We start from the raw sequence: 10,935 nt of genomic DNA, 5'->3' as shown, positions 1-10,935 counted from the left end.
AGCCAAGCTACCTTACCCTACCTTAGGTATGGAGGGTAAAGAAGGTTCCTTACCGCCTGCTTACAGATACACGTGCAGCAGAGTCTAATCAACGGCATCGATAATAGCCATCACCAAACCGCCATACCTATTTTCATGACCCCCTCAAGTACCAAGTTCAATCGCCCACCACCAATCCTCCGTCCCGGCCCAGCTCCATCCTGTGCCCTTTGCGCGCATCAACACCACGCAAATTAATCCTTGTCCCCTGCTCGATGCTCGTCAACCGCCAGGCCCAACCTGGTTTGGCCTGGACAAGGCCGCCAGGGGTTCTCGACAGCCACTGTCTGTGCTTCACTCTGACCACCCACACCTCCGACAGGGGTCTCTTCTTCATTCAACAGCCAGTGCCAGCACAAGGTCATTGAGGTTCCTGGAGGTCCTTGTCCAGCACACTGAGACAGTCGTTGACTCTCTTCTGCTCCCCAAATCCGCCAAACATCCCGACACCCTCTTTCTCAACTTCGAGACACGAGACGCAACACCTCTTCCCAAGCGACTGATCCTCAGACCAGCTTATCCCGTCTCGTTTCTCGTCTGTTACTGACTCTCTGCCGTGTTTCTCGCATCTGCGCTGGTCCCAAAACACGCTCCGACTCTGCATCCTTGACAGCAACCAAGATCCCGGGTCCTCGTGCGACTCTGCAGCAAAGCGCTTCGCCAGAAGCTCGAGAAAAGAAACCAGAGACACCCGTTCCAGACCCAAGCGCCGCACACTCACTCAACCACCGCCTGCCTCCACGAGCTGGTCACACGCTCATCGCCCGACACCTCTGCGCCTACTATTACCACGGGGATCCATACTTGCCCTCGACCCCGTCACATCACATCAACATAGTTTCCGATCTTAAGCTGGAAACAAGGCGCGATCGTGCGTCCCCCCCGTTAGACTTCCAGGGACAACGTCAGTTCACGTCACTACCGCACTGGGCTTTCTAGAAACACTCAAGAGGAGCCTTTCATCCCCATTGCTCTCCGAGCACACTTCCTCATCCGCTACTTCCGTTTTTGGTCTGCAGCCCGCATCGACGGATATCACCTTGATGCGGTCTGCATCGAGCTTTAGAATACGTACGACAAGCCTTCAGTAGACAACAAGAGCTTGGCCGCTTGGCCAGAATCACCAAAGATGGCCATGCCACGGGAGTCGAGCTTCATGCCGACTATCAAGTGCTCGTCATGTGCTCAACAAGTCGAAATCTCCATGATGGGAGAGCACATCTGCGGAGGACCACCTCCAGACGCGGACCGTAGGTGGTGTCACAAAGCATCTCTTGAGCCAGTCACTTACACTCACGCAGCCATGCCGCCCATGCCAGCCATGCCAGAACGTCCGGATAGTCTTGGTTCGTACGGTCAACCTCCGCCCCTCGACAACAAGTACGGCAGAATGGCACCACCCACTCTAGATACGAGCGCAGCGAGTGAGTTGCCCTTGACTGAATCCACGCAAACACTGCTGACAATACTAGACATGCCATACATGCGCCAGAGCCAACTTACCCCGATCAGCACATCCACCGGATCGATCAGCGTCTCGCCAAAGACACCTAACAGCCAGGCCATGGGTCGATCAGATGACTACTTCCAGCCGCAGATCGCGAACGATTACAACTCGAATCAGCAGGCCCGACGTCCAGGAGGATATGGAGCTTTCGACGACGGCGAGGAGTTTGGAGATCAGATGTACCCGAACGAACCGAAGAAGCAAGCCCCTAGCCTGCTCCAACGTATGAACACGATCGCCCCTGGGCCATTCGAGATGGGTCGAAGGAATGGAGGAGGTGCGCCACCTGCTGCGAAGCTGGCGCTGCGGCCTTCGAGAAAGCAGTCTTTGACGCCGGATGATGGCTTCGGCGAACGGCCGTTGACGTCTGCGTCGAACAACTCATTCATGTCTGCCGGCAGCAGTGGCAGTAACCCCGGTGGGATCGCACCACCCAGACTACCAAGGAAGAACGGATATGGAGGATTCGGCCCCCCAGGAACAACGCCCGACGAATTCGAGCCTGAACCTTACCAAAGCCGTGCAGGCACTTTCCCCCGTCCTAGCGAACCTATGGAACCTCCTGCCAGAACGCCGTCAGCTCCCGGCCTTCGACCCGACAGATTGAGCAGACCATCTAACGGACCTGACCACGAGAGAAAGCGCTCCATGGGCCCCGACACATCCAGGCCGCCACCACCGAGAACGAGTCTTCTGCGACCGACAACTTCGGGAAGAGACGGTGTGCCACCGGTCGACCTGGCCAGCGAGTTTGGAGCAAGCAACCCGTATCACACGCCGTCGGCGTCGACATCGTCAGCATCAGGGGCTTCCATGTTTAGTCATGGCCGTCAGGCAAGCTCACAAAGCTCACAATCTAGCTCAGCACAGCGCTCGCGCCGGAACCCTTCGGATGTTACCAACTTTGATAACCTTATGAACGACATTGAGTCGTCCATGAACGCCATGTCACCAACTAAAGAAGAGATGGCGCCACCGCCTCCGCCGAAGCAGGCGCCCAGAGATCCTTATTCCGGTCGTCGTGGCCCCTCCGAGGATCTCCGCAACGACCCCGCTATCCAGAGTGGACGAACTCGCGCGAGATCACCTCTTGGTAGACCAGATTACGATGCTCGCGACCCCAAGGATCGCTACGGGCAGGGTCATGAACGCCAACCCAGTGATCTGCGAAGCGTTTCATCTCCGCCCCGCAACCGTGGACCCTCCGCTGCACCTTCTCGTGGGAACTGCAAGTCTTGCGGAGATCCGATCAAGGGCAAGAGCATCTCGTCTGCCGATGGACGCTTGACCGGTCGTTACCACAAGGCCTGTTTCGTCTGCACGACCTGCCGCGAGCCTTTCTCATCTGCCGAGTTTTATGTTCTCGACGACAAGCCGTACTGCGAGCAGCACTACCACAAGCTGAATGGAAGCTTGTGCGGTACCTGTGGACGCGGCATTGAGGGCCAGTACTTGGAGGATGAAGATCGGATCAAGTACCACGTCGGCTGCTTCCGATGTGGCGACTGCGGCATGTCACTCTCCAATGGTTACTTCGAGGTCAATGGCCGGGCATACTGCGAGAAGGACGCCTGGCGCCGGATGCAACAGTCGGCGAGAAGACCCCCGCCTGGCGGTCTGGACGTTCCCGGACCCGGAGGACGCGGCGGACGCCGACCTAGCAACGGCCAGTCTGGCATGCGACCCCCCATCGGTCTTCCGCGCGGCCAGCGGGTGCCTCCTGGAGGTGGCCTCGCTCCGGGAGGTCTCGCCGCCCCGATGCCTCGCATGAACAAGCGCATGACGAGGCTCGGAATGATGTAAGCTACGAGAGACGCCGATGTCTCTCGGGCACATCGCCATGCACATTCACTTCGTCGCATTTGAATCATTACCTAGTGCATTTTTAATACCCCACGACACACTTCACGACCACGATATACCACCCTCATCTCGCAACATACACTTTTTTTTTCATTTCTGCCATCTGGAGTTTATATACCCGGTCCCCAGTGGACTCTGTTGGATACCTGCATAGAGCGACGACGTGATGTCGTCTTGTTTGTCTGATGATGATTGGGAGGCAGCCCTGACGGGCGCATGTTTGCCGTGGACACGAGTCCGGCCGGAGTAGCATGGAGTAGCATAGTAGGGGACGAGGGAGGCTTTTGCAGGCAACAGGGTGCAACACGGGTGCTCACAGGAAATAGCTGACCCGAGGTCAGACGGCTACGAGGCCAAGATATACATAGCAAAAGCCAATTCAAGCAAGTACTTCAACTTGATGCTCCAATCTCGAACGTCGTCGATTGGGTCTTTCAGTGTATAAGCTCTGTCGAGAGGATGCTTTACGGATACATCTCACGAACATGTGGTTTACGCCAAGCAACTGACGGAATTGAAACCAGCCAAGCTTCTCGCAGCCTGACAAGCTTCAACGTCCTGTCTGCGACAGAACGTGCCATCCTCCCCGAAGATGTCTCGGACAGCTGCTTCGCCCGTCGAACGGCGAAAGGGCTTGAGACCTGTGGACGTCGCACACAAACGGCCCGGGACGGCAAGTCAAAACGGGGTGAGATACGACATTGTGTCTTAACGTGGACAAGCAAACGGTTTGGCAGGTGTCTTGTGTTTCCCCCGTCTAGTCAGAGCATATCGCATTCTCTGCGTACATCACGGAAGAACCACTCGTCGCTCTCTATCGCGAGATGCGAAGGATCCATAGCTCACCCACCGGGAGAAACAGTAGCATAATTCCGACTATGTTCTCCTGTGGAAGCTTTTGCATGTTTGGTCACACGAGACATCACATATCATCGCTGGCGGTATTTAGATCGTCAATGAAGATGAAGAAGAGATGGTTGGATCAGCTTGGAGATGAGGGGCAGGACGTGAGCCAAAAAAGAGGAAAGACGCCAAGGGTCCTTTATCAGGTTGGTTTGCCTTCACCGCCGGTGATCTCTGGCGGGGGGCGTGGGGTTGGCGGATTTTGGGGGTCTTTTGCTGTTGATCTTCATCACCGAGTACAGGTTTTTGGTGATTTCTTCCGCTCGGTGGATTTGGAGAAATTCCGCCTTCCGCCGAGCGGGCGATAGGCACGATGACAAGATAGAAGCGTGTCCTCTTTGCGGAAGAACGCATTGGGCGATGCTTGTGTAGTAGACAAGAAATGAAAAAAACAAAAGAGGTTCGAAGAGAGGTTACGTGTTCAGATGGACGGGTCCTTTGCTAGAGTGGACGGTTAACGGTGATGATGTGTTCAATGTGGTATTCAAAGCACGCTGTGTCCTGGTGAGTAAGGAATTGGCGTGAGTGACGCGATTCTGCCTGCTGCTGACTGATGAGAAGAATCGGTCGGTCCACAGAGGTTGTTTCATGGAGAGTGGCTGTTCTTGTTTGAGGATACGCGCGGGGGCTAGTGTCGTGGGTTTACGATGGAATCCATGGATGTGTGTGTTGGGCCGCGGGCGGATGAACTGTCACCGACGAGTGGTGCGGTTCCGACTGTGGAAAAAGTCGATTGGGTGTGGGCAGCTGAGAAGAAGACTGCGCTGGGGGGATACCCTGCAGATAGGGGGACATGGAGAGAGTGTGGTGTGATTGGTTGGTTGGCCAGGTTTCAGTGTAAGATGTTCGTGGGGGTGTGGGAGATTGAAATAGAATGAGCATTGGCGGCGGCGATACGCGGGATGATGGGTGATAGCACGATGGGATATTGCTTCTGTCTGTTTTGGAGGGAGAAGGCCTTCTCGATGTCGCTCCTTGGGTGCTTGCTTTTCTGGAAATCGAAGGGATTCGGGGATGCAAGGAGAGAGGGAGAGATGGGAAGAGATAAGAATTGCTTCCTGGGAAGGGCGAAGGACGGAAATCGCAAGCTTGTTCTGCAAGACTTCGCTGGACTAGGTGGCGCGTTGCACGGCATTGCACTCGCAGTAATGGCTTTTGATCTGTGAACCAAGTCCTTTGCAGAGAGGCAGGATGAGGCGGGGTTTGGACGGTGCCACCAACAAGACACGATTCTACTCGAACCGCGTGGCCGATGTCTGTGTTTCTGCGCCCTGTGATGCTTTTGCAGTTGGACGTCCCACGCGGGTGTCTGTGTGTGTGCGTCCTGCAGCTATGAGAAGCAGCTATTTCTCACAGCTGTCCGTCATCGTCAAAGCATGCTTCAGCATACAGTAAAGTGCGTTCGAGCTGCAAGGGGTTTGGGGCTCTGTCGTCTGCGTGCGCACTGCCCGTGTTTGCTGTCTTGGCTTTTATTTTAATATGAAATGGTAGGCGCAATGCTACCTTCTGGAATAGGGAGCGGGATCCGCGTCGATCGTCGAAGAAGGGTCTCCCTTTGATGGTACGTTTTTGTCGACCCGTTTCGATATTGGGCACGTTGGAGCGCTGGAACATTGAAATGCGGCTGGAATTATATTGGCCTGGCGGACGACCTGAGTCGCGATATCCGAACTCATGACAAGTGTTGCCGGGTCGTCGCTGACGTCTAGCGAGTCGCGTGGGCAACTGCGGCTCGTGTAAAGTGGCTTTCTGGATCTCTCCGCCTGTGAGACCGGATTTAAAGGGGCAGACGGAGCTGTGTGGACTGTGGAGGTACCGCTGACGCAAATGTTGGCCGTCTCGGTACTTGCGAAGCTATCGTCAGGGGTGGGTGTTTTCTCGAAGTGTTAGTGCTGCTGTCTGGCGGCGTTTTGGCGCTCCATCATCGACGGCGGGAACGCCACTGAAGTTGATGCTGTCGTCCGTGGGTTTGAACGATTGAAGAGGCTAAAGTAGTCAGGGGAAACGAGGATGATGACATGCGGGTCGCAACTTTGGAGGAATTCAGACACGAACCACTGTGCAGGCACCGGTTCGATGGGTTTGGGAGGAATGTCGTTGGAAGCCAAAAGTCATGGCCTTTTTCTATTTGTTACTTTTAATAGCAGGCTCTGCCAGAATTCAGACGAAAAGAGGCACCTGTGGAGTTTCAACCATCCAACGGCCCGACGAGGAAAGGGTGGCTTGGAAGTTCCAGACTTCTTTCCTTTGTCTCACTGGCCCGCCACAGAAGGAAAGAAAAACCGGAGCTTTGCTACCTATCATTTTGGATCATTTGCAACTGCCCAACGACGTGAAAGTTTTTTTCATCGGTTTGGTACCTTGCTCTGACAAAAATTGAAGAGCTAGCTAGCTACAGGCATCTTTCTAACGACAGCGCGTCGGTTGGGACTTTGGGACTTTCGCAACGCCTATGGATAGCAGCAACAGGCTGAAAGCTTGGCCCCCCTTTTTAAACAGAAGCCGCCAGTTGGTCAAATCACACAATGTCACCCTAGCCCGCCCATGTGTGATGGATTGATTGCCGGACGCCGAGAACTCCAGTTTCCCAGCTGTGCGCGACTCTTTCGCCATCAGCTCCCAAATCGATGCATCCCATGGCCAATGGGAATGCCAATCAGTCCAGCGGGCCGGGAAGTCGTTCCCTTGTTTGGAGATTAGATTGGGGACCCGGTGGCCACTGCACGCACGCAGCACAGCACCACTCTCGCTCTTGCAGGTTTTACTCAAGTCACTGACTGGCGATCTACGGCGCACCCAAGATGTTTTGTAGGAGTCTTGTTGGTCGACGGCGCCGAGCCGGCAGTGGTACGCGTTCTATCTGCAGGTATCCCCTTGAGATGCCTACGCAGTTATACGACCGACGGGGAGCCTGTCGCCTGATTCCACCATTCGTTTTGCGTGCCGAGTGAGTTGAGCGGTGTTGCAGACAGAACGACGACGGCCGTCAGTCTCCTCAAGCAAGACTCAGGAGTACATCCATCCCCCTGCGACTAGTCCTCAGTTGTTATTGGCGGTGTTCTTCCCAAGCGTCCTTGCCTCCTGCCGTCCCCTTCCCAAGTCCCAAGATCCTCCTGCCTCCTTCCGCCTGCGTGTGTAGCGTCTGTATTGTACCTGCCGCTCTCCTATCCTGCCGTCAGTCCTTTCCTTTCCTGGTGGTTGTCGACCCTCCTTTTGGTCCCCATCCATCCAGACAGACACAGCGACGTCGTCGACTTTCCCTCTCCTTCCTTTTTTCTTCACCACCGCTCCTTCCCTCGCGATTGCAATTGCGGCAAAACCAGCTCTTCCTCTTTTTTTGCTTGTTTCGTCGACATTCTCGTCGTTTCACTTCAAACCCTCATCTTTATTTGCGGAGCACATCAACAGCAACCATTCGAATACACACACTCTCTCGCCGTCAGTGTTCTCACCCACGGCTGCAACCCACCAGGCAGAAAAAAAGTACGGATACCAAACCGGGTCTTCTTCGATAGGAGCCGTCGCCACTCTTTTTTCTAATCCAACGAGTCTTATCCAATTTCGCCAAGGCCCCCCCAGTCAACAGGTCCCGCCCTGCCACCACGCTGTTGTAAACCGGTTTGTCGATTGGCTTTCCGCCGCGAAGGACGCAAACCAATTCGTCTTCCTTCGTCAACCCTCTCACCGCGCGTTCGTCCCCAAATCGTCGTTCGCGTGCCTGTCCCTTCCTTTGGTTCTCTTTTTCCAGCTGTGCGTTGTCGCGGTATGCCTCTTTAGCGCAGAGGCACCTTTTCGTCTTCACCTTAGCGCCGCCACCGTCTGTTAGCGACATCATACCCGTCCCAGGCCGCTGCGGGCTTTAATAATCGAGTTGCTGCCGCTGCCGCAACCGCCACGCTGGCAATGATGACCATGCTCAAGCAGTCATCAACCGGCTTCGTTGCCCCGAGGGCTCGTCCCAAGACGCTGCTCTTCCTGGCCCTCGCCGTCATCTCCGTCTACTTCCTCGCCACTCGCGGCGCTCCCGCAGGATACCACGTCGTGCCATGGAATCATGATAGCACCGGCGCGCCTCCTCCCGCCGCCGATAAGGCTCCGGCAGAGCCCCCGAAACCCGCTAAGCCCCCCAAGTCGGAGGAGGAGAAGAAGCAAGAGGAGGAAAGATTGAAGGAGGAAGAGGAGAAGTTGAAGCAGGAGAGGGAAAAGCATGAGCAGGCTCTCAGAGACGAGTTCGCGGCTGAATATGAAGCTGCCAAGAGGTATGTGCATTTATATCTTCCCGCCGGCGGAAACGTCAGCTGTCACGTCAAGGCGGCAGGAACTGACTCTCTAAACCTTAATAGCCTCCCCGGCAACGACTACATCTACGGTAACACGCTCAACACCTTGACCAACAAGGAGAACCGCACCACCGAGCACGCCGCCGCCCTTCGCGACGTCGGCGCACAGGACGTCGCCTACACGAACCAGAGGCCCTTCGCCTACAACCCTTACCCTGACTACAACGGCGACGAATGGAACAAGACGCACCGCGCACCCTATGTGCCATGCATTGGAGCCACCGGCGAGGTCGTCGAGGACCTCTTGGTCTTCAAGGGTCAGCCGTCAAAGTTCCCCGCTACCGGCTTTGGCAGCTTCGACGTTCTGAACATGGATGGAAACATCTGCTACGAGCGCGATACTCGTCTCGGCCCCTACGGTCTCCAGCCGCAGCTCAGCAAGGCTGGCCTCCGGATTGATTGGGATAACATCAACTGGGGCGATCTGCAGGAGAAGTGCGTCGAGAGAAACGCGGCTCGTTTCGACGATGGCAAGCCCAACGAATACATCAAGACCGCATACCCTGACATTGCAGAGAAGTACGGCAACGAAATCGAGGACGTTGAGAAGCGCGGCTTCACCAAGTCCAAGGAGTCCAAGGTCAAGAAGGCGGACACCCGAACAGCTGTCCTCTTGCGATCCTACACCGGAAAGAAGTACAGCGAAAACGATAAGCAAGTCATCCGCGCGCTCATCTCCGAGCTTTCTCTGCGATCCGGCGGCGAGTTCCAGGTTTTCCTGTTGCTGCACGTTCGTGAGCAGGAGCTTGATATTTTGAACGACGAGGCGACGTACCAGTACGTCCTCAACGAGCACGTGCCTCTCGAGTTCCACGGCATCACCAAGCTGTGGAACGACAAGGGCGTCTGGGACGTCTACACCGCCCTCACCGACGACAACGAAAGAAGCGTCCACTCCGCCCAGTGGTTGTCTGTGCAGAAGTTCAGCCAGGACCATCCCGAGTTCGACTTCATCTGGAACTGGGAGATGGATGCCCGCATCGTCGGCCATCACTACGACTTCCTCAAGCGCCTCGACGAGTTCGCCAACAAGCAGCCCCGCAGAGGTCTCTGGGAGCGCAATGAGCGCTACTACATCCCTGAGTACCACGGCGACTACGACAACGACTTCCGCAAGGACGTTGAGAAGCGCACCCGCGGTAACCAGGTCTGGGGACCTCCCAAGCTGGGCTTTATCAACCCTGTTGGCCCCAAGCCTCCTGTTGACAACCCCGAGAAGGATAACTACAAGTGGGGAGTCGGCGAGGATGCGGATATGATTACTGTCGGCCCCATTTTCAACCCGATCAACAGCAGCTGGATCATTTCGGACCACATTTGGGGCTACAGAGACGAGGCTCATCCTGACCCCGCTAAGACCCTCCCCCGCCGCACCACCATCGTCACTCAGTCGCGTGTGTCTAAGCGCCTCTTGGACATCATGCACGTCGAGAACCTCCGCGGCAACCACATCGCCTCTGAGATGACCCCGCAAACCGTCGCCCTTCTCCATGGCTTCAAGACGGTGTTTGCGCCTCACCCCACCTGGTTCGACCGCCCGTGGAACGGCACCTTCCTCGCGAAGTGGTTCAACCCCGGTCCCCGCGGCGAGAGTGGTGGCGAGGGATCTCCCATGGGTTGGGGCCGCGAGCGCAGATACCAGGGCATGACCTGGTACTACCGCGCTGAGCCTCCCGCGAGACTGTACAACAACTGGATCGGATATGAGGACACGTCATACGGAGGCAAGGACTGGGAGCGCACCCACGGTCGCCCCTGCCTGCCGCCCATGATTCTCCACCCCATCAAGGAGGTCAAGCAGACCCCGCGCGGCTTCGCGACCAAGTTTGAGCTGTTCTACGGCTGAACAGCTCACGCTACGATGGTGTATGATGTACGAACAAGACTTGCTTCAACGGGATCCCGCATTATGACGGCAAAGGTGTTGCCAGCGGTAGTCGAAGCGACAGAATCTAGGACTAGACGGCCGGGCGCAGTGGCAGTGAAGTCTGATCATGAAAGGCTGATCAGAGTCATCAAAACAGGGTAGAACCGGGTCTACAATCGTTACCGACACACATTGTGCATCCGCATGCGATGCAAGTCTAGGAGAAATGTGGAAAAGAGGGAAATCCGGCGCGAGGTCCGCCGTGTGGAGCTAGGCGTTTGTTGTTACCTGCTGTTTTGCTTTACACCTGTCGGGCGATGTCATGTCCGCAGGTATTATGGCATCTCGAAACATACCACACTGTTCATTCTATCTGTTCCATTATGACAACACACCTTTTTCGTCTTTCTTTCCTT

At 55.8% G+C, this 10,935-nt stretch overlaps 2 protein-coding genes across 2 annotated transcripts; both read left to right on the top strand.

The window, feature by feature from the left end:
- Positions 1-1,342: 1,342 nt before the first annotated feature.
- On the top strand, positions 1,343-3,349 carry COL26b_003729 (uncharacterized protein; the record flags this gene model as incomplete). The annotated part of the gene is made up of 2 exons (XM_053176621.1): positions 1,343-1,463; positions 1,512-3,349. 2 exons carry the CDS (start codon positions 1,343-1,345, stop codon positions 3,347-3,349), a joined length of 1,959 nt encoding a protein of 652 aa, XP_053039480.1.
- Positions 3,350-8,218: 4,869 nt separating this feature from the next.
- COL26b_003728 (uncharacterized protein) lies at positions 8,219-10,498 on the top strand (the record flags this gene model as incomplete). The annotated part of the gene is made up of 2 exons (XM_053176620.1): positions 8,219-8,571; positions 8,656-10,498. The coding sequence occupies 2 exons, from the start codon at positions 8,219-8,221 to the stop codon at positions 10,496-10,498; spliced, it is 2,196 nt and encodes a 731-aa protein (XP_053039479.1).
- Positions 10,499-10,935: the final 437 nt, after the last annotated feature.

The sequence above is a fragment of the Colletotrichum chrysophilum genome (genome assembly GCF_026319265.1).
Source record: "Colletotrichum chrysophilum strain AFK26 chromosome Unknown scaffold_21, whole genome shotgun sequence".
In the NCBI taxonomy this organism is placed as follows: Eukaryota; Fungi; Ascomycota; class Sordariomycetes; order Glomerellales; family Glomerellaceae; genus Colletotrichum; species Colletotrichum chrysophilum.
The sequence above is the reverse complement of the archived record's forward strand: the minus strand, read 5'-3'. Positions and strand labels throughout refer to the sequence as shown.